General features: G+C 40.4%; 1 protein-coding gene across 5 annotated transcripts in view; it reads left to right on the forward strand.

Moving 5' to 3' along the window:
* LOC126281423 (ATP-dependent zinc metalloprotease YME1L-like) overlaps nucleotides 1-23,053 on the forward strand; it is a 252,411-nt gene that overhangs the window by 197,707 nt on the left and 31,651 nt on the right. For all 5 annotated transcript variants that reach the window (XM_049980379.1, XM_049980388.1, XM_049980395.1 and 2 more), the window contains 2 exons: nucleotides 11,669-11,820; nucleotides 12,992-13,138. In XM_049980379.1, the coding sequence (XP_049836336.1) occupies nucleotides 11,669-11,820; nucleotides 12,992-13,138 (299 nt within the window). The remainder of the gene's footprint in view (nucleotides 1-11,668; nucleotides 11,821-12,991; nucleotides 13,139-23,053) is intronic.

A 23,053-nucleotide genomic window follows, 5' to 3' on the forward strand; every position in this document is an offset into this window, starting at 1 on the left:
CAATTGGTTTCACACCACGCAAATTCAGAAAACGAATGATTGCACGTTGTTCAACTAAGGAAAGCGTCGCCATTTTAAGTATTTAAAACAGTTCTCATTCTCGCTGCTGGCAGTAAAATTCCATCTGCCGAACGGTGCTGCCATCTCTGGGAAGTATTGACAATGAACGCGGCCTCATTTTAAAACAATGCGCTTGTTTCTATCTCTTTCCAGTCCGGAGAAAAAAAATCGGAAGCCTTAGAACTTGAATACACCTCATAAACTGAGAACCATTATCAGATGAAACTGTTTTAGGAATACCCACCTGATGACAATATGTGTTTCCAAACTTAGTGATGATTTGCTTACTAGTAACTTTTTTCAGAGGAAATACCCTTACAAACTTTGAAAATACATCAGCCACCACAAAAACATAACAAAGTCCATTCTTAGACTTAGGTAAATGTCCATAAACATCAACAGACCTGAGATCAGGATTACCATCAGGCAGTATGTTTGGCATTTGGCCTCTGCTTGTTTGGTTACTTACCTGTACTCTTTGGCATCTGTCACAGCTGGCAATTTCCTTCTTGACTCTCCTTCCTATCCTATAAAAATAGATGTTTTCCTGAATCTTTTGTGTGCATCTGGTTGATCCACAATGACCAAAACTCTCATGTGTATAAGTAATTAAAGTATCAAAACATTGTTCCGGCCAACATAGTTTCCACTCCTTTGAGTCAGTCTTATGTCACCTGAATAAAATACCCTTGGGCACCTTGTAATACTCTTCTGTCTTTTCTCCTCCTTTCTTATCCAATGTCCTCATAACCTACTTCTAATTTTGATACCTGCGGATATCTTTGCAAATTTTCAAGATCTCTTTCCCCTTTCACACCTCTCAAGTACATACTTTTAAACTGTCTTTCAACTTCTCCAAAGTTGTTAGATGATTCACTCCCTAAAAGTAGTCTAGACAAAGCATCAGCAACTACTTTCTCAGTGCCCTTAATGTATCTGATTTCATAGTAAACTGTTGTAAAAACACGGCCCAACGAGTAATTCTGTTATGGTAAAGCTTATGCACCTGAAGGTAACGTAATGATTTGTGATCAGTGTAGATGATGACTTTGTGACCTAGTAAATAATTTTTAAATTTGTTGAATGCCCAATGTACAGCCAAACGTTCCTTCCCAGTTTCAGTGCATGTCTTGTCATGTTTCTGCAATACTCTACTGGAAAATGCAAGAGCTCTCTGTTCAGTAACAACATCAACTTCAACCTTCTGAAATAAATGAGCACCCACACCAAAATCACTATTGTCTATTATAATACAAAAAGGAAGAGACAAATCTGGTCTGAACAGTATTTGGCTTTGACACAACTGTCTTTGATCTCATCAAAAGCATCCTGACACTCCTGATTCCAACCCCAAACGGTATTCTTCTTCAAAAGTTCACACAAGCATGGAGCATTCAAAGCTTGGCTGCTACAAAATTTTCTATAACACCCAGTTAACCCAAAAAAATGATTTAAGCTGTTTTTTGGTGCGAGAAGTAGGAAAATTAGCAATAGCACAATTAATTTTGAACTTGCTGCACTTCCTAAGACAGAATTCAGAACTTTTATGAATTCAGGTACAGATACATTTAGCCAGAATGGCACCACACAATACTGAAAGCATTTACCTCCATACAAAAATGCTGTATACTTTCTAGAATTAACTTCAAGTGGGATGTGGTGAAATCCAGAGATCAAGTCCAAACTACTCATGTATTTATGATATTCAAATTTGTGTAACACTTCATCTGTTTTCTCAGGATGATCATTCTCTCTGATAATAAATTTATTAAGATATCTAGAGTCCAAAAGAATTCGCACTCCACCATTTCTCATACTTACCACAACTAAAGGACTATTGTAAGCACTCCTACTTCTCTTTATTACACCCCATGTTTCCATTTTCTGAATCTCTTTCCTACAATTTTCCTTTTTGAAAATGGTATATTATGCAGCTTGAGAAAGAAAGGTTGAAGATATCTAAGGTAAAGAATGCACTGATGGCCTGTCACTTGCCCTGGTTGGTCACTAAACACATTTCTAAACTCCAAAAGCAAATTCCTAAGTTGTTCATTTTGTATGTCATTAAGAGTTGTAGCTTCCCTTACTTTAGAATCTACTGCACTTTCAAAATCTTGTTTCTCAATGTCAACAATATGTATATCATCATCATCAAATACCTAATACACAATATTTTGGAAATGGTCACAATCTTTCCCACAGTTTAAGATACAGAAATTAGTTTTCACATAAATATTACTTTTTAGGATCCAGAATAAATAATTATTTAGCATTCCATCCAAAACAAGCCTCAACTTTTACTAATCAATCTATACCAAGAATTGTATTTCTTCCAGACTACAGATCACTAAGCATCCATGTTCAAATGTTTTGCCTTCTATGCTAAATGTTAAAAGTACCCTTAGCTCCTCTTATCTTTACTCCTACAATGGGCATTTCCTCAAAATTCTTACTATATTTAACCTTGTCTCTAAATTGTTTGGATATACCACAAATTGGGCTACCAGTATCAATCAAACAGTTCCTTTCCCACTGATCAGTCTTAATCTTCATGTAAGGACATCTGAATCATCGTCTCTGTTATTAAACACTTTATGCGAGAGATCAATTTCAGTTTCATCAAATGCTACATCCACACTGTTTTTGCAGTGCTTTATCAACTTTACTGGTATCATAGCATTACTTTGATTACACATGTTGTCAGATAAACATTGAACACACTGCATGGTTTTCATAGCACAATTAACATCACACAAAATATGTCACCTTCAAAATTATGTTTCCTGCTTAGATCTTCTCTCATTTCATTCCTCCAAGTTGGATACATATTTTGACTGACCACAGCTAAGTTTTTCACCTATATATTCTAAGCTTACAGATAATTCACCTTTACTGCTTGGATCATTACTCTGCATGACATTAATGAAAAAGTGCTTTGACTGGACTGGTATTCCATGTCTCTCACTTACATCATCACAAACATCACTTACCTTATCTGTATTCACAAATAACTCTGAAACTTCATTACTCTTAAACTCCACAAAAACCTGATACTCATCATCACCATCATTATCATTATCATATTCCTCCAACAAAATTACCTCATCAAAAACATCATTAACAATGCAAGTCTCATCACTATCAAAGTCACACACCCATCTACATTCATTTGCAATAAACTATCAGCCTCAGACTTACCAACCTCAGTCATTTCATAGCTCTCATTCACATCTACATCTAAAATACTACCTAATTCAGATCCAATACAGTCATCACCTGTTTTACGTGAATCTATAACACTGTTTTATGAGCAAGAGAAGAAATCATTAGTACACACTACATCAAAATTCTCATTACTCTCACATTCTGGTTTGTGATTACTATCTGCATCACTATAAAGAAATATAGTATTCCAAAACTTTTGATAAAAATGTAAGGGAGAAATCTAATGTTCCTTCTGTCCAACTTCTGATACCTGTGCCACATTATTAATACTGTCATTATTGTCTAAATGTAATTGTAAATTGGGGCTCCTATATGTGTTGTGTTTCCTCACCACAAAACTGTGGACCTTCATTGAGGTGGAGTGCTGTTTCCTGAATAATTACCTCTGTGATTGTTTGTCTTATTAAATTGCCCATGATTATCCTCATTGTTACTATTCTGCTGACGTTCAGAGTTTCTGTCTCTATTACGATTTTAACCCTGACGGAAATTACCATTATCTCTGTTTCTGTAGTTATTACCATTGGATTTCTTTATTATTTTGATTAGTACGGTACATGCTTCTTTCTACTGACCTGTCCAGCCTGTCAACATGTTGTAAAAATTGTTCTAGGCAATCATCAGGTCTGTATACTAAATGTCACTGCAGTCACTCTGGCAATCTCTTTTTAATGCATCAGTCAATGTCATTTTGTCAAATGCCCTGTCAAGGAGTGCTAATTTCTTAAGTTGATTCTTACAAAACATTGTCAGTGTACCATCCCTATTCCTATAATTTGACCATTCAGAAACTCACTTTTGATTCTCCCTTGTTCAGCTTCTGACAAAGATGTATTTAAAAAACTTTTTTCAAAACTTCGGTGTACCTCCCACTGCCTTAAATTTAGATTTACCCAAGATAGAGCTTTGCCTTAAACAAATCTTTTAACAAATTTAATCTTTTGGTCATCACTCATGCCTGACACGAAACTATCTTTACAGTGGTGTAGAAAATACACTGGATGTAAATAGTCTGACGGAAACCTTTTTATTGGAATGTTAGACCACGCGGTACCATTGTTTGAATAAAGACTTTTGTGAATGAAATTTTCTTGAACTACTGAAATTTTTTGATCTACAACATTTACATTAGTTAGCATACTGTTTTCAAGATTTAAATTTTTTTGATCTAAACTACTAAAGTTCTGTTCCATTTTTTCTGCTACAGCTTTCTGTTCAACTCTGACATCATCAATATTGTTTGTTTGTTGTGCAGATTGGGCCACAAACTCATTCTCCAAAACAATAAATTTATTTTTTAATTAATTGGCTTTTTCATTCACACTTTTTAATCTATCTGACAATCCACTTTGAGCTCCAAAAAATGATTACTAAGTTGGTCCTTTTGGTAGTGTAACCTCTCAATTTTATCATTGTTTTCAGTTCGTATTTCCGTTAACTGATTAGTAACTGCACTCTATTTTGCCAAAATCAACTGCATGACATCTGTTTTAACTGTTTCTCTGCTAATTAGGCTTTAACTCGATTCAAACATGTCTAGCCTATCTCCTACAACTTTCTCTTCATTGCCACTGTCCTCAACTCTATTCATGTTCCTAGCAGTCACACGAGTCCACCAAAAATATTAATTTCACACATAGTCTGTACCTATGGCTTTTGTTATTGATGTCCCTCGTTGTAGTTGTATAGTCCTCTTTCAATTCATCCGGTCCGTCATTGTTGATATCTCGCCACTGTTGGTATGACTTTGTTGGGCAGCTCTCAGGTCTTCTTTCATCATGTAATTGGGTCTTCATTAATATGTAAACTCAAATGATACAAATCCTTTTTTTCCCTTCTTCTGCAACAGACAAAACTTTGTTATCTGTCAACAGATCATGGCTGATGCCCACACTTTTAGTGTTATCCTCCCACACATCACTGCCGGCCGGAGTGGTCTAGCGGCTCTAGGCGCTTCAGACTGCAACAGCGCGACCGCTATGGTCGCAGGTTCGAATCCTGCCTTGGGCATGGATGTGTGTGATGCCCTTAGGTTAGCTAGGTTTAAGTAGTTCTAAGTTCTAGGCGACTGATGACCTCAGAAGTTAAGTCCCATAGTACTCAGAGCCATTTGAACCACACATCACTGTTAAATTTTTCTTAGTGTCTTCCTTAGTTTCAAAAGCTTTGACAGACATAAGATAAACAAAACAGAAATTTTTTATTTATTTTCATTTTCTCTTCTTGTTGTTGGCATCTAGAGGTACATTCTTGATGCTGAAATTTTGATTTAACATTGTGGGTTCCTGATGACTAAATATCTGATGAAAGTTTGCCTGTATATTTGTTGAATTTTATTCTATGTCACACTATTAAATATTGCACCATCTTTACAATTTCCACTTAATATTCCAAATTACATTTTTAGTGTCAATCTTGTAAATATGTCTGTCTCCATCAGAGGCATACTCACTACTACTTACATTCTATGGTACTCACAGTATTCCAAAGAGTCTACAAGGAAAAAGAGTTTACAAACTTTCTTGGCAAAAGAAGAATAATCACCAAGATATAACATCATTTTATAAATGAATCAAGAAATAAATTTAATAATCAGCACTAGATTGTGCAATTAATAATGTGAATTTTAAGCATGCCAGATATTTCTAAAAGAAGCATAATTTTAGCTGTATTGATTGCAACAACTTAATTTCTTTTTATACATTCTAGTCTGAAAGAAAGTACATCATATACAAGATCATATGAAATTATTTTATTGAAACAGCCCAAATAATGTTCACCTACTGAAGATTTGAGATTAATCCTGCAATTGGCTACTTCTAAAAAAATGAGTGTGTCCCATTACAGGCTGAGCTTTGTGATCAAAGTGGTGACTGATATCATACAGCGAGGATGTTGGGTCTGGCAGGGAGAACGGAGAAGACGGGGTAAGGTAGGGTGTAAAGGTGGAATGAAGACCAAAGGTAACACAGGAGATCTTTTTTAGGAGGTCAGTGTGGAGGGAGAGATTGAGGTATTTGATAAGTAAGGAGTCCTTGTGGGGAATGAGTTGGGAAATGGAGGCATTGTGGAAGTATTTGCGGATTTCCAAGGTGAGGGCACAGGCATCAAGGGACTTGGGGTTGGGGTAGGAGAGGATGAAGGTATGCATGGGGGGGAGGTGGGGATGTGAAAATAGGGGTGGTGTCCTTGAGAGAAAGGCATGAAGGAGTGAGGGTTGTTGCTGGTTTTTTTGGTGGTGGGGACAGGAGCAGGCTTGATACTATGTCGTTCTTGGGGTTTTCTAGTGAGGGCGGCCTGGGAACAATGGTCAGGAATAGGCTGGAGTGGAGGGTGATGGGAGGCAGGCCCTGCCTGGAGTGTTGTGGTTCCAATGGGAGGTGGTGTCAATACAAAGTGTGGGGTGATGACCGTGGCCCGGCAGGCAGGTGAAGGAGGTGTTGCGGTTGGATGGCAACTGTGGCGGGAGGGGGAGGAATGCATTGAGACAAGTGGTGGGAACAGCAGTGAGAGTGGTGGCAGGCTGATAAATGTGGTGATACGAGATGGAGGGGGATGAAACAATAATAAGGGGATGCTGGGCATAAGGAGGGGGGGCTGTAGGAGGTACTCCATGAAGTGAAGGTGAGGGCAGGTGAAGGGATGTGTAGATGATAGTGGTGGTAGAAGTGTCCATGTTGAAATGGAATGAGCCTACTGGCAATATACGTCACTGAGGTAGGGAAGTAAGGAGCGGTGAGATGACACAGAACAGGGGAAGGTGAGAACTATGATGGAAATGCGGCAGTGACGGACAGATGGAGAGATGGCAGCACATGATGGTGGACAGCACCAGATGGTGACAGATGGCAGCAGACGGTGCAGGGGGTGGGGGGCTTCCAAAGCTTCAACATTGTCCTTGAGGGTAGCCAAGAAGGCAGAAATCTTCTGATTTTGAAGTTGTGGGACTTCAACCCAGAGAATGCTGGAAAACTAAAAAATACATGCGAAAGCTGCCATGAGGTAAGTAGTTATTGCGTCACCGTAGTCATATAATCTGCAGCAAGCCCAAAAGTAGAACCCAGCACACAATCATACTGAGTTCTGCTAACAATATCTTAAAAAGACAATGCACTCCCATCTATGACTAAATTCTAGTGTAACACTACATTAATGACAGACTGAAAGACACAAGCCATTTTTCATTCTTCATCAGCCAGTGTTTGTAAACAAATCTTGAAATCTAAGGGTTCTAGAGTGGTGTTCTTCATTGGGCCTGTGACACTTGTTTCCTTAGTCACTAGGCCTGCCTCTCATTGTCAGCCAGAGCTAACTCAGCTGGGACCCAATGAAAGGAAATTCCCATACCTCTTATTTTATTCACTAGAAATTCTCATAAAATTTCTCTGAATGATGACCTGCTGTATTGTTATCACATCCATAGTAAAAACAGAAAAATGTGAGGGCTATGGATATTAATGCTTCAGGGCAAAAAGAATGCTCACCCTACTCCTGAAATATGTCAATATTAAGAGTCATCAATAAACAGCTGAACAAAAATTGGCCATTGATTATTAATGTAATTTTTGAAACCAATTTAGCTGGAACAATTTTCCACAAAACTGTAACAGGGAACGTTGAGGTTTACCTGCTGGTGCTCCACTCAGTCCTTTGTTCCATTGCAGATATGCACAACCAAATGTCTGTCACAAAATAAGCTTTCGACTAACAAGGCCTGTATCAAAAATAGATGACAGGCACACACACACACACACACACACACACACACACACACACACACACACACACACAAGCCAGACTGGCTTCAGCTGCTAGAGACCGTAGTCATATATGTGTGAGTTGCATTTTCTTGAGTGTGAATGTGCGTCTGTTGTCTATTTTTAACAAAGGTCTTGTTGGCAGAAAGCTTATTTTGTGACAGTCTTTTTGTTGCTCCTGTCTGCAACTTAGCATCTCTGCTGTATGGTGAATTACGGCCATTAAAAATTTATGGCTAAAGCATGTAATAAGTTCAACAATGCTTATGGTATGTAACATCTGTGGGTTTCACAAAAGTAAATAATAACAACCTGTGCCAAAGTACTTATACATTTAACAATCATCCATGATAAAGCAAATGTGAAAATGGTGACTGTTTGTTACGCCAGTGCTATGGACTGGTAGTGTTGTACTAGGAGCTCATATTGACAAATATTCATCACTCATAATTGAAACACTACTCTTTTAATAATTCCTCATCACCATATTTCCAATTACTGTCATCATTTTCATCAAATTGCCCCTGAATTACTAATTGCCCACTGTCATCTTAAATTTTGTATTCATTACTATTCCACATGATGCCACTTCTCTAACACTGGTCAACTCATAGTTCTGACTTCAGTGAGTCTTTGCCTACATGAAAATGCATGCACACTAGAATAAAAAATCTTGCACTATTAACAATAAAATGTCCAATGACTGTAAGCCTGGTTGCTAAACATTACGATAGCAAACATTTCCTGCTTTAACATCAGCTTAATTGTGAGTGATTCTTAAATGCATTAATACTTTGTTAGGTTGCTATTACTTACTTTTGTAGAACCTGCAGATATTACATACCATGAAGATTGTTAAAATTTTTCCATGCTTTAGCCATTAATTTTTATGGCTGTAATTATTTTTTTATACTAGGTCTTGTTACACCATGCCCCAATTCGACATTCATGAACTGGTGATTAATGCCAGTTTTACTACAGATGGCTGAAAGGAGTAGATGAATGCATCCAGAAGAAAGGAGAAGACTGGACCAAGGTGAAGATGGAGAGATGGTGGCAAGACAGAAGACAATGGAGAGGCCTATGTTCCATACAGACCCAGCAAGTGGCTGGAAACTGTCCAACATGATGATGATGAGTTGATTGTTTTCATTGTTATAAAAAAAAAATAAATAAAAAAAAACAGATTTGTATGACGTACAAAATTAGCATGCATGTTTCTATAGTATTAAACATTTATTATCATCTAGGAAATATAAACTCAACTGCAAGGTGCGAGAAAATCACATTGAATCGACCAGAAAAATAAGATTAAAAACTTGTGAGTGGAAGGTGTCTTACACATTACCTCATCCTGACTAAATGGCCTAAGTCTCACAGAGATATCTGCTATAATGGTTGACAAAATGTACCATGGAATAATTATCTTATGACATGTAAATAACACAAAACAAAAATCGTCACATTGCAGCATCATTACTTAAATCACTAAAAAAACTGCTGATGGTGGTGTGGTATAAGTGGTACTATAGCAAGCAAGTCCTTTGTTTCAGTGGACAGTCGTGAAATGTTTTGCACAAGTGAAAGTTTTGTGTGAATGAAATCTCCAACAGTTTTGCCTTTCTTTAGGATGTTTATATTTTCCCACTGTTCATTGTGGCTGAATTTCCTTTTTATGTGCATTATTCTATGTGACATGATTTTAGTTTGTGCAGCATAACTGATGGTTAGCTATCTTGTGTTGATGACTTTATCAGCAGCAGTCAATAAAATCCATTTCTTCCATTGTGAGGATGTTGAATGGTAAAGAAGGGCACACTGGAGTAACTACTTATTGTAAATCATCAGGTATGTAACACGTAACTACCGTCTTCCACTTTTGTATTAAGGCAAAATTTCTATCACAGGATATGAAACTGTGGTCTGAAATCAGATACTTATGTTACATGCTGTCAAATAGGGCACAAGGCACTATGAACATATCCATATATAAAATTACACAGTTTTTGTTTTGTCCACAGTAGTTCTCACTGCAAATTGCAAGTATCCTTTTGTTGCCAGATACAATGGTGGTAATTGTAGTGCAATTCAGAACATGGAATAGACATGATGCTATGTTGTTAGCTCCTTGAGACACTTCACCTTCATGTGAAAATCACATTATCACCTCACTGTTATTATGAGCATGAACACAGAAGTTGTAATATGAAAGCTGGTGTAAGTTTAACATATCGGGGTGTGTAAGAGCTGTAACAAATAATACTTGTTACAGATCGGTTGCTTACGTCCAAGTGTTACGCCCACAAAATGACAAATAATATGTTAACTATTACATTTGAGCATTAAACTGATGTATTCAACACTAATTGCCAAACATGTTCAGTCAGCTCATCACTGTTATAATTCGTTACCTTCATCATAATGATGAAGTGCTTTTAGTGTAATATAGTCACATGGTTGTAATATAGTCACATGGTTGTAGTTCCTTTAGAGTGAATAAAATCAATTCTGAAAAAGAAAGATACTTAGCACATTTGGAGTATTAGATCTTCACATATTCATCTCAGTGTGATCAGCCAGTCTTTCTGTCCATATCATCACAACTGTAAGAAGAGTTGACACAGTGAACACAACAGTAGATTACTGCTCTCTCTCTCACATATCTCTTATTATGTGAGTATCTGAAGACAAATATTACTTTGTATTTCTATTAAAAATAAAATGTATCCCTCAATTCTTTCACTCTTGCAGTTATAATCCTTTATAACAAAAGCATGAAAAACATTCATATGATTCTCCAAACTTCTGATACTTTGATCCAAAATTGAAAGAGGGTGGATGGAGAATGGAAGAAGTGAGTAAATTTTAAAATGATCAAACATAACATCACTCTGACACTAACAGCAATGTATATTAGGAGGAAAAAAATGGTTCAAATGGCTCTCAGCACTACGGGACTCAACTTCTGAGGTCATCAGTCCCCTAGAACTTAAAACTACTTAAACCTAACTAACCTAAGAACAACACACACATGCATGCCCGAGGCAGGATTCGAACCTACGACCATAGCGGTCTCGTGGTTCCAGACTGTAGCACCTACAACTGAACGGCCACTCCAGCCGGCTATATTAGGAGAAGAAGGAAGTTTATGATTTCTTATCATTTTCTGTGCTATTACTATTTGCTGTTTTTTATGACTTCCTTCCTTTGTACATATCTAGAAAATAACAGGGATATTGTTTATGGATTAAATGCTATATCAGCAAATTCAGCTCTCAAGATTATTACAGCAGGTATCATTGTTGAGGCCCTGGTGTAGTGGCTCCTAATTTGTTTAAAACTAGCCTAGACCTTGTAGCCCGGGGTCCGAATATTTTTTTCATAAGTACCACTTGAATATCCCCCCAGTTTTGTTAAAATACTGCATACAATGAGCAAAGTCTAGCAACTTAAGTTGGTAGAATTTGTGACTTTTCCAAAGATTTCACCCAAGAAGGTTATTTACATATATTTAACTTGTGTATTTCAAACATCTACACAGTTTGCTGTAAATCAGTAGCAGTTAAGTCTTGAATGAGACATTTCCTTGCAATCTGAATCTGTCATTATTTTAATTTTGTTACTAGGTCCTGAAAGAAAATCGAGAATACCTGATGAGGAAACAAATACAATAACAGCTTATCATGAAGGTGGTCATGCAATTGTTGCCTATTACACGAAAGATTCACATCCACTGCATAAAGTGACTATTATTAGACGTGGTTCATCTCTTGGCCATGTAAGTTCAATAGTGCTGACAATTCAAGAAATTATGTATTAAATTTTCAGTATAACATAAAACAGTCAACTTAAATCACCCTTCTTGGTAAAGATTTTTTCCATAGACCTTCAAAAAAGTTAAAAAAGACTTGCCCATTATTTGTCACGCCAGACAAACAACATTGTAAAGTTCACTGATCAGCCAAAACATTATGACCGCCTACCTAATAGTCGGTGTGGCCACCTTTGGCATGGATAACAGTTGAAATGGATCATGGCATGTAAGAAGTGTGGCCTTGGAGGTTATTTCAGGGAGTAGGCATCCATCACTTCTGCACACGTGTCACGTAATTACCATAAATTCCGGGGAGGGGGTTGATGAGCTCTGACTCCACATCCCAGATGTGTTCAATCAGGTTCAAATCTGGCAGATTTGGGGGCCAAAGCATCAACTGGAACTTGTGTTCCTTAAACCACTCTATCGCACTCCTGACGTTATGAGGCCTTGCTGAAAAATGCCACTGCTGTCGGGAAACATGAGCATCATGAAGGGGTGTTCGTGGTCTGCAACCAGTGTATGATGCACCTTGGCCATAATGCTATCTTGCACAAGCTCCAATAGACCTATGGATGCCCACATGAATGTTCCCCAGAGCATAATGGAGGCGCCACCACCAGCTTGTCTCCACCCCATGGTACACACGGCAAAGGAGCTGTTCCCCTGGAAGGCAAGGGATTCGTGCCCTCCCATCAGCATGATGAAGAAGGTATTGGGATTCATCAGACCACACAGTGCTCTGCCTCTGTGTCAACATCCAGTGCCAATGGTCATGTGCTCATTTCACTTGTAGCTGCGGATGACGTGGTGTTACTATTGGCACATGCATGGGTCGTTGGTTGTGGAGGCCCATTATTTGGAGTGTTCGGTGCACTGTGTGTTAATGCATGGATAACATGCATGGATAACACGCTCACTGATATTTTATGCTTTGTGTGTATGTCTGACCAGCAGTCATTCATCACTAGGGAGTGCTGCTTACACCTAGCTGGGTTTTTATTGATAGCATGTCAGTGGTCATAATGTTCTAGCTGATCAATGTATATTGGCATCTTCACTATTGTTTGCTTAGACAATGTCTTAGATGTATGTTCATTTTTTACATATAGCGCTATGTAAACACTTTGTCTAGACTGCATACATGCCAGAAAAAGAGAGCTACTATGTTACAAAGTCACAGTTAATGGCTGTGTTGGATATGCTGATGGGTGGTCGAGCAGCTGAAGAGCTCATCTTTGGTCCTGATAAAATAACTTCAGGAGCCTCAAGTGATTTAAAGGTATTAATAATTTTATTAAACATGTAACTCCAAAATAACAGTATACCATTAGCTACTAAATAAAATTATTTCACAGAGCAGGAAAGTGAGACAATTTCAGTCTCAGTTATTTGAAGACATGAATGAAAGTGAGTGAATATGTGTGTGTGTGTGTGTGTGTGTGTGTGTGTGTGTGTGTGTGTGTGTGTGTGTGTGTGTGCACGTGCGCGCACATGTGCGTGCGTGCGTGCACCCACATGCGCATGTGTGCATGTGTGAGTGCCCGCATGTGCGTGTGTGTGTGCACACTATGTGGTTTTTATGAGAGTTTGATAAACTTGGTGTACACGTGGTAATTACTTGAGTGTTTACCAATTATATCACATAGTAAACCCATCCAGCTGTTGAGTGAGAACATTTAAATCTTTCCATTCTTGAGATGTTACACTTGTATGAGAATAAATGATCTGTAGTTAAAGGTAATTAGTACCTACTCATGATCAGTGGTTGCCATTGTCTGTAGAACCAGTTTAGATTTATTCTAGCAATTGTAAAAACTACCCTTTGTTGAAGGCAAATACAAATACTGTAGTGTTTTTGAACTACTGTCCACATTCTCAATTATTTCTGCTAATTATATTTGTAAAATCAGACCAGTTGGCTGCACTACATACACTTGCATAAACATTCTCTTTAATTACGCTTCATCTCTATTTGATTCACCAAAATTTATGCCAAAGGATACTTGAGACATATCAGGTTTGAATTACTCCACCTGTTAAGATTACAACTCTTGGTAACAACTAATTTTTTCTGAGTTTTACCATATCTTAGTACAGCTAAATCCATTTACATTTATTATTCAGGTTACTACTTTTAATTTGCTGTAGGGCTAATAGAAAGTTACATTACAGTTGCCCTGAGAAATTTTAGGTGCACTAATCTGCATATTTAGCTGAATTGACATATGCCATTAGAAAGACTGGTATTCCAACTGTTCAATAACATATCCAATTTTCATAAAACTTATTAACTTAGAAAATAATTAACATTGCAGTACCACAACATCATAATTTTTCATTGCAGATTTTTCCTCTATGCCTTTTAGATTATGAACTTATTCTTTTGTTGCCATAATTTTTATGAACAAGATGACATAATTTACTAATTGATTGAGTCACCAATCACAGTTTTTAATAATTTGTCATAACTTAAATTATTTATAATTGGCAGTCATACTTGTAAGTAGGGTAGTCCCAAATAGTGCATGAGATTGTGGGATTTCAGTTGCATTGTAGCCAAGGAAACACACAGATTTCTGTAGGACTCAATGTATTTCATACAGACATCAACATTACAACAAATCACACAGCTAACTGCACTGACAAGATGGCGTGGGCCATTAGTTTACAGAGTCAAAGATCTTGTGATGGCAGAGATATGTCATTTGTACTTGTCGACACAACAACAACACAGCCCCCTCCCCACAGTGAAAGAGGGGTGTGTCTGACGACGGAGGGATTGAGGGTGACGGCAGTGATGTGAAGAGGATGTCCATCGCTGGAAGTTGTTGTGGCAGGGACCATGCTGGGAGGTCGACATGGAACTCCTGTAGGTGGTGTGGATGAAAAAGGCATTGGCCTGTGTGTCCCCTGCATGATCGACTGGCAGCAATCGAACTGTATTCCTCCCTAGGGGGTTACTGTGGCTTGGAGGAGGATGTGGTTGACCCTGCATGGGAGCGGACGGAAGCCAGCTGACTGATGAAACGGGTCCACAGTCGGGTGGGGCGAGTTGTCTTACAACAGGGTGAAGATGCGGTTGTCACCGATGACCACTAGATGGGGTAGGTGGGAGGAGGTAGAGAGAGAAGGCACCAGCACCTCTGAAGGGTCACAGCTTGAGTGAGAGTCCTCAGTGCTGGGGGACTGCATAATGTTGTTGGTCGTGAAAGACACTGGGTCAATTTGTGCCAGTTTCACGCAGTGGAGAGAAACAGTGAGTGGCAAACCTTTAACCTGGATGTCCATTGTGTTAGGAGGGCAGTTTATGACCTCATATGGGCACGAATAAGATGAGGTGAGTGGGACCCAGATGACATCGTAGCAGAGAAAAACGAACTTGCATGAGAAGAGATCGGAGGGCACGTAGGAGCAGGGGGAGGGGGGAGGGAGCTATGGCACAACAGGGAAGTCAGGAAAATGTTTGCAAAATGTGTTCAGATCTGGCTTACAAAGTCGGGAAGGGGGGTGGGATTGTCAGGGGAGGTAGGTTGTAACAGCTCCCCAGGGAGGACAGGATTTACATCATAGACAAACTCACTTGTGGTGGCCTCAATATCTGGTTTGTATAATGACCAGAGGCTGAGGAGTACCCATGGGATGGCCTCAGTCCAAAGACTGTCATGACACCGCAGTGATGTCTTGAAAATGTAATGACACCATTCTACCAGTCCATTTGCTTGGGGGTGGTAGGCAGTCATGTGACATTTGTTGATACCACACAGCTGGCAGAGTTGGTCAAGTGTGCTGATTCAAACTGCTGGCTATGGTCAGTGGTGATGGTAGCGGGGCAACCAAAGTGGGAAACTCAGGAAGAAACAATAACTTTAGTCGCAGTTTCGGCAGTTATGTTGGTGAGAGGTACAGCCTCTACCCCCTGAGATAAAAGATTGATGGAAGAAAGAACATAACAGAAGCCCTCTGAGGTGGGGAAGGGGGCTGTGGGGTCCAGGTGTACATGGTGAAAGTGTGGTTGGTGACTTTGTTCTGCTGGCAGATGATGCAGTTCTGGGTCCAGGTCTGACAATCACACTAAATGTCTCATAACATCAATCATTCGGACACGAGACGTGGAGATGAATTAATTCCGGGGTGTGTTAGAGAATGTAGTGTGTCAAACACTGAATGGTGGAAGGGGGTTGGGATGGGTCGGAGAGTGCCAGTGGAAGAGTCGCTCCAGACCTCCTCTCAGATGCTAGCCAATTTTGCTCCGAGTGACTGTTCAGAAGTTACTGTGTATCCTCATCCTGGTTTTGTAGGGACACGAGATTGGAAAGGTTGACAACCGTTGAGATGTTGCTAATGTGGGAAAGGACATCACATTGATGATGTCGGCACCTCTGATATGGTGGTCATCATTAGAAAACTGAGAGATGAAATTGAAATACCAAAAGCAACAAGACAGGGGGAGGGGAGGGGGGGGGGGGGGGAGGAGGGAAGCATATGGCATCTGCTACTGGTTTATGGTTGTTCAGAATGTAGGGAAATCGGCCCTTGACATCGGGGCAGAAGTGTTTCGCCACCTCATAAACTGCTAAAAGTTGCAGTTGCAGGCTGAGTATTTCCATTGGGCATGTGAAGTTTCTTCGAAAAGAACTGAAGTGGCATGACCACGTCATTGTGGCGTTATTGTAGGACACACCTACCATGGAATTATTGTTATCCATGGCGATGAAGAGCTCAACTGTCTGATAATGGATGAGTGATGATGACGGCTTGTGGGAGAGAGTCTTTCAGGGCCTCGAAGGCTGCATGCATTGGTTCTGTCCACGGAATAGGGCACGTCCCTCAAGTTCCTCGTTGTTGACTGCTGCAGGCAAATGCTGACAGTAGTAGTTTATTGTTCCCAGGAACCGATGGAGCTTTTTGTATTCAGTAGGGAGTAGAATGGATAAGACTGATTGCACCTTTGATTCAGGGGGGTGCATACCAGTGGCGGAGACTGTATTCCCAAGAATTCGACAGCTTGGTGGCGTAGTTGCTGTTTGTCAGTGTTGATCTAAACTCCATTTAATGCGAGAGTGTCTTTTACTATCATGATGTGGCGTTTGTGATATTGGGCAGATTTGCTGAAGATCAGGATATTGTCAAGATATACGAGACAGAAGTCAAACTGGAGCAAGAAAGAGTCCATAAGAAATGGAGCAAGAGAGATGATCATTTTCGGAATGTCTTTGGGTGCCACTGCCATTTGGTGATAAGCACATTCGCAATCCAGTTTGCTGAAAATTGTAGCACCCAAGAGAAGGTAAGTGGAGTCAGAAATGCTCGGTATAAGATAATTGTCCATCACAGTTCTTGCATTCAAGCATCTGTAATTGCCTCACATATGAAAGGAGCCATCCAGTTTAGGCTGGCTGCCTCAAGAAGTTCCCATATTTGCTGGTGATCCGAGCATAACTTGAGTGAGTTAAGGCAGTGAGCCTTGTGGTGATTATGTGGGCCCTCAGACATGATGATGCAATGAGCAGTTCCATTCATGAAGGAGGAAATCAAATGTTCGATGACTGCGCATGTGTGGGGCATGGTGTTGGTTGATTTATTAGTGGTGCATGGCTTGGCAGCATAGTTGTCTGCTCAAGAGGGGAATGGCAGCACAAAAGTCACATGTTTCTTATGTTTATGCTCGCGTGTATGGCAGTTTGCGAGTGCTGAGCATGCAGCAGGTGCGAGCGGTGCGTGTAGAGGCTGTCTATTGCCCGTAGTGCACAAGAGAGGTGTGCTCAGCAAAGGTGATGCTGCTGGCGCGCATGGAGCTATGGAGCAAGCCATATGAGGAAGTTCGAGAGGAGGGGAATGTTTAGCAACACACTGAGTGTGAATGCGCGTGGCCGTGGGGGCGATGGTCGGGGACTGGATGGTTGGAATGTCATGAGGCGCACAAGTGTAAGTTTATGAAACAGGTGAGAGAGACCTTCAGTGGAACACAATTGATGGGGGCAGGGCAGGGGAGGTGGGGGTAACACTGTGTGGTTGAGACTGGAGTCACACAAGATAGGTGTGGGGTTGCTGACGTGTGCGCTGTTGTTGGAGGAGCTGTCAGGAGTGGCAGATGAAGGCTTGGGTGTGGGCACTGCCGAGCGGTGTGAATTGATGGGGGCAGTGATCATAGCAAGCTCATCCTCGGCGCATGCAATGCGATATTTCAAAATGGCGTTCTCACAGCAGAGGGCACATGTCTTGGCACTCTCTGCCAGGACACAATTCACAGTTCCACATGTCTTGCTCACGAGAGGCATGCACTGATGCACTAAACAGTTAACAGCATTTACACTCATAGTAGGTGGCAGAGCATGGTCACACATGATGTGAGAGTTGGTGGTGTGGTGAAACAGAGAACCTCGAACGATGCTTGGAGATAGGTGGTGGTGTGGTAATAAGTCAAATCCCAGTCAATTCCCAGGATTACTTCTGTGATGTCTGCCACTTGGAAGATCCAGGGGAGGAAGAGGCTTTTAGAGAGACAGAGTTGAAGTTCGATGGATCCACAGGTCTGGAGTGTAGATGAATTCACAGCTCGCAGGACAGAGAGTGTGTATGGGAGGGGACATGTGACCATCGATTTAAGTACAATTGCGGTGTCAGCACCAGTGTCCAAGAGGAAGTTGTGATTCTTTGACGTAAAGGTGGCCGTTCAACAGGATGGAGGCATGGACGGAAGGTAGCGTGGGTTCACACTTATTGGCCGATTGGCTTTTTGGATGCTTGCACAGGGGACAGGACTTTTTTGCATTGGTGCCAAATACGGTGTGGTACCAACGTGAGGGTACATTGGGAGAGGAGACAGCCAATCATCCACTATATGTTCAGCTTTGTACACCAGAGTGGTTGGCACAGGCTGCAGCTTGGTGGACAGAGAGTGCGCGTGCTGGGTGGCAGGTGGTGCAGCAGTCTGGGGGCCAGAGTGCGGCCCTGTCTGCAGCCGGATGAGCTACCGGTATGGGCATGCCAACCTACTGCATGATCTCCTGCTGATGGCACTTGTGTGTGAGCGAATAGACCTGGACAGCCATCTGCAGACACAAACCAGTGGATTCCAGGGTGTGGGAGAGGAGATGAACCCTGGAGGCCTCTAGGCAGTTGATAACCACACTGACTGTAGGGTTTCATCCAGCATCACATGCTCACTGACCAGGAAGCAAAGCTGGCGCCAAAGCTGGGATAGGCTACAGTTGCCAAGATGTTCCTCATACATTATTCACAGAATAGCTTCTTATGAGAAATGCGAGAGGTGCTCGATGATAGTCTGTTTTGCAAAATCATACTTCAAAGTTAGTGGCAGTGTCAGAAGTAGGTTGCAGATCAGGTCTGTGTGCCCGTGCAGGTGAGTCATGAAGCACAGGAATTTTGAATTGCCATTGGTGACACAGTACATTTCAAACAAGTTCTCCACCAGTGCAAACCACATTGCTGGGTTGTCCTCGGATAGCAGGGCAGAGTCAGTAAGTGGCCTGGTGGTGGCGATGAAGGTGCAGCTAGTTCTCTGAGTCCCTTGTATCACATGTACGACATGGATGCTGGACCGGCGTGGTCGACGCAGACGGCACTGCATAGGGTGCGAGTGAGTAGTCTGTCAGAGCGGTTGAGAATAGCACTGAAGCATGAGGAAATGACGCTTTAGAATTGTCTGATGCAATGTTCATGGTACAGAAATCCAGCGCGGAAGGCATGGCCAGCGCCATGTGAAAAGCAAGCAGATGTATGGCTGCAGCGGGAGGGGGATTAGATGTGGGTGGAGCAACACAGTAAAATGTTTCCATCGGGCCGTCGACGTGACAAGCCAGGGCATGTTCAGAGGGGCAGAAGCCACAGTTAGTATCACTACACAGCACATTGTTCACACCAGGAGGGGCCGAATGGTTAATGGAGGCGGAAAGTGGCCTGGAAATGTTCGTGTGATATACACTGGGTGTTGTCCACTTTGTAAACTGATGAAGTGGTAAAGCACTTGGGCATCATGAAGGCATTATCATTACATGTGGTCTGTCCTAACAAAGGTGAGGTTGCACATGGAACTCTTGTAACAGTCACCCAGACGGCTAATGTCTGATACATAGTTTGCGTATGAAATGCAGAATCCATGTCGGCATGATGAAATGCAGGACTTTGCTCTCCTTATTATCATTTTCGAAATGCAAGTATTGATGCACACTCACTGGAGAGGCAAAGCCTGAGTCTACATTCACATGTTGCACTGTCGAGTGCGAAAGTGTTGAGGTGACAAAACTCCAGGAAATGTGTTGTAGAATCCTGGTGGTGGTGAAGCAACAAAATGTCCCATTGTAGGTGCAGGAGTTTTGATATCCACATGATGCCCGCAGGATACACAGCCAAGCAAAATGAACAAAAGTGTAAACAAAGCCGGTGCAGTAAATGCAAAAATACTTGCACTACGAGGAAACGGTGCACGAATTCTTACTCGGGGTCACCACTGTCGGATTTCAGTTGGATTGTAGCCCAAGGAAACACACACATTTCTGTAGGACTCAGTATATTTCATACAAACATCCACATTACAACAAATTATACAACAAACTGCACTGGCAAGATAGCGTGGGCCGTTAGTTTACAGAGTCAAAGAACTTGCAATGGCAGAGGTATGTCATTTATACTTGTTGATGACAGAAGATGATGCTATAAACTCTTTTAATTTCTTAACACATAATACATTTCATGAACCACATTACTGCTCTGACATATAGCACATTCAGATAAACAAAATTTGACCTAGGGGTTTTTAAAATGATTATATAATTTCCAAAATGACAATTTGTTCTATGCCAGTTGTTAAACAGTCAGCCATCATCCATAATCCTCAGCCCAAAACCTCACCGTTAAAATCTGTGTCAAAAGAGTCAGTGCTCAGATTTGAACATCCTAACATCTGAGTTACTGTTCTGTGTATCGACAAAAGTATATGCCCAAATAGCTAGCTTTTAACACCTGTATTTGTACAGTGATCAGTTTATCAGATGATAATTTTATTGATGTGACTTTATTGCAAACACTATTGTGTGCACCATTCTTTTTATTAGTCAGTCACTGCACCATCTTGTGATTGTGTTCATTAATTAATGTGGAACTGCACTGAGGCCGTATTTATTAAGGTTATGTCTGTAGATAATAGTATAGAGGTCTCTGCCGGTATGAGGTATGTGAATGTGAAACTGGACATGATCATTGCATCATTTACAGTGTTAATAAATGGGGAAGGAGGCATTTAAATGTAAAGAATTGAGTAGTGTCTATCATTTGTTGGTGCCTGAAAATAGTTTTCAAATATTTAGCCAACACATCGAACTATGAGGCTTCAAGGATTTGATAGTACATGCTGCAAGGGGACCATTCCATACAGTTTTACATTTTACTGACTCAATGAGGTTCCTGTGCCTCTTTTTGCTGAGAAACTGACTTTATTGCCAAGGATTTAAAAATAAGAATCCTTAATAGGAGGAAATGGAAGCAAAAGGATATAAAAATTAGAATCCTTTCTGGTAGGAACTGGGAGCTTGACAGATCACACTCATTATAATTTTATAAAAGTGTTTTACGGTCTTGTCTGAATTATGGTTGCACTGTCTGTGGCTCAGCATGACCAGTGTATTTAAAAATATTGGCTTCAGTGTACTATGAGGGCATCCGATTGGCTACAGCGGCTCAGAGGAGAAGTCCAGTACCAAGCAGAGACAGGAGAGCTGCTACTATTTTCTCATTAAATGCTCCATGTGGCAAAACAGGCATTTGAGCTCCAGTTGGTTCAGACATCATTGACTTTTCCTACAGCAGGTAACATTCATACAGCATTGCAATAATTTTACAGAAACTGGTCACATGTGACAGAACATTTTGATATAGCAGAAAGTCAGCATGTCATGAATCCAGGTGTGTTTCATATTAATCTATTAAGGCTGGGCTGGAGCATAGGTACACATTGGTTGTTTTTGAAGTACAGGACAATTTTAGATTTTGTAAAGTACAGCAAACTGATCACACATGACTATGGTTTTAAAATCATTTTTTAAAGTTTTAAATAAGCTTTATGATTTTAATGTAATACGCACAGGGGACACTTCATTGTTCCCTTATTTTTCCTGTCCATTTCGTCAGAATAAGTGTTCTCAATGAGTTTAATGTGTTTTATTCTGGACTATATGCAACTCTGAGAGCTGTGGATCAGATGAGACTTATTCAGGGGTTAAAATCCCTCATCCGCTCAGATTCACTCAGTGCTCGGCAGACCATCCACCATCTGAACATAGCAGAGAAAACTTTCTAGAGTATCTAGAGCACCCTACTTCAATTGTAAAGACAGGTAATAGAGGCATTGTTATGCTGCCTTCATAACATGGGAAATTCTTGAGAGTGAGGTAGCCAATACTGTATCCAAGGAGGTAGGCACACTACCAAATATGATCCATTTGTAACACGGCAAGATGGGGTTATCCTACTTGTTATTATAACATTCCTGATGTCAATATTATTTTCTCCTTTTTTTATCACTTTCATTTACTAATACATATAAAAAATTATTAAAATCATCCGAAACCTCATTCCTCTTCCATCCCTCCAGCATTTATTGTGTACATGGACAAATTACTCCTTTTTTCAGTTGTTCCTCAAGTAGCGTCTTTCTTTTAAAAATGAAAAGTAGCAACAATTTTGTCTTGTCAGCACAGTAGGATAAAATGACTTTGTAATGAGTCTTTTCAGCCCTCTATGCTAAAACTACAACACTTTTTGTGCCTTTGGAAACCATAGTTCTGTTAGTGGTCACATCGAAGGTTAGCAGAGTCTGATCCTCATTTCCAGATTGCAAAAGTTCAAGCTTTTTTCTTTCAGTTGTACTAATGACAAATTGATGAAATTCAACAGGCTGTTCTTTCTACCTGGGTGGCATCTACTGTGATTTTTTGTTCTGGTCTGCAGACGAAGCCAATAACCCTTTATAAATCTTGAATGATGTTGCTCCAGTAAAGTCAGTGATCCTCTTGTAAATGGATATTGTTTTCGCTTGATGAATGATCATTTTTCAGGGAAACTGAAATTCCCACTTGCACCTTCTCTGACATCCAAATATTGAGTTCTGCTTTAAGTTTTGGCCATTTAACAGTTCCACTTCTCAGATTATGTTTACTGTGAGGTGCTTTCTTTAAAA

The sequence above is a fragment of the Schistocerca gregaria genome, chromosome 1, assembly GCF_023897955.1.
Source record: "Schistocerca gregaria isolate iqSchGreg1 chromosome 1, iqSchGreg1.2, whole genome shotgun sequence".
NCBI classification, from domain to species: Eukaryota; Metazoa; Arthropoda; class Insecta; order Orthoptera; family Acrididae; genus Schistocerca; species Schistocerca gregaria.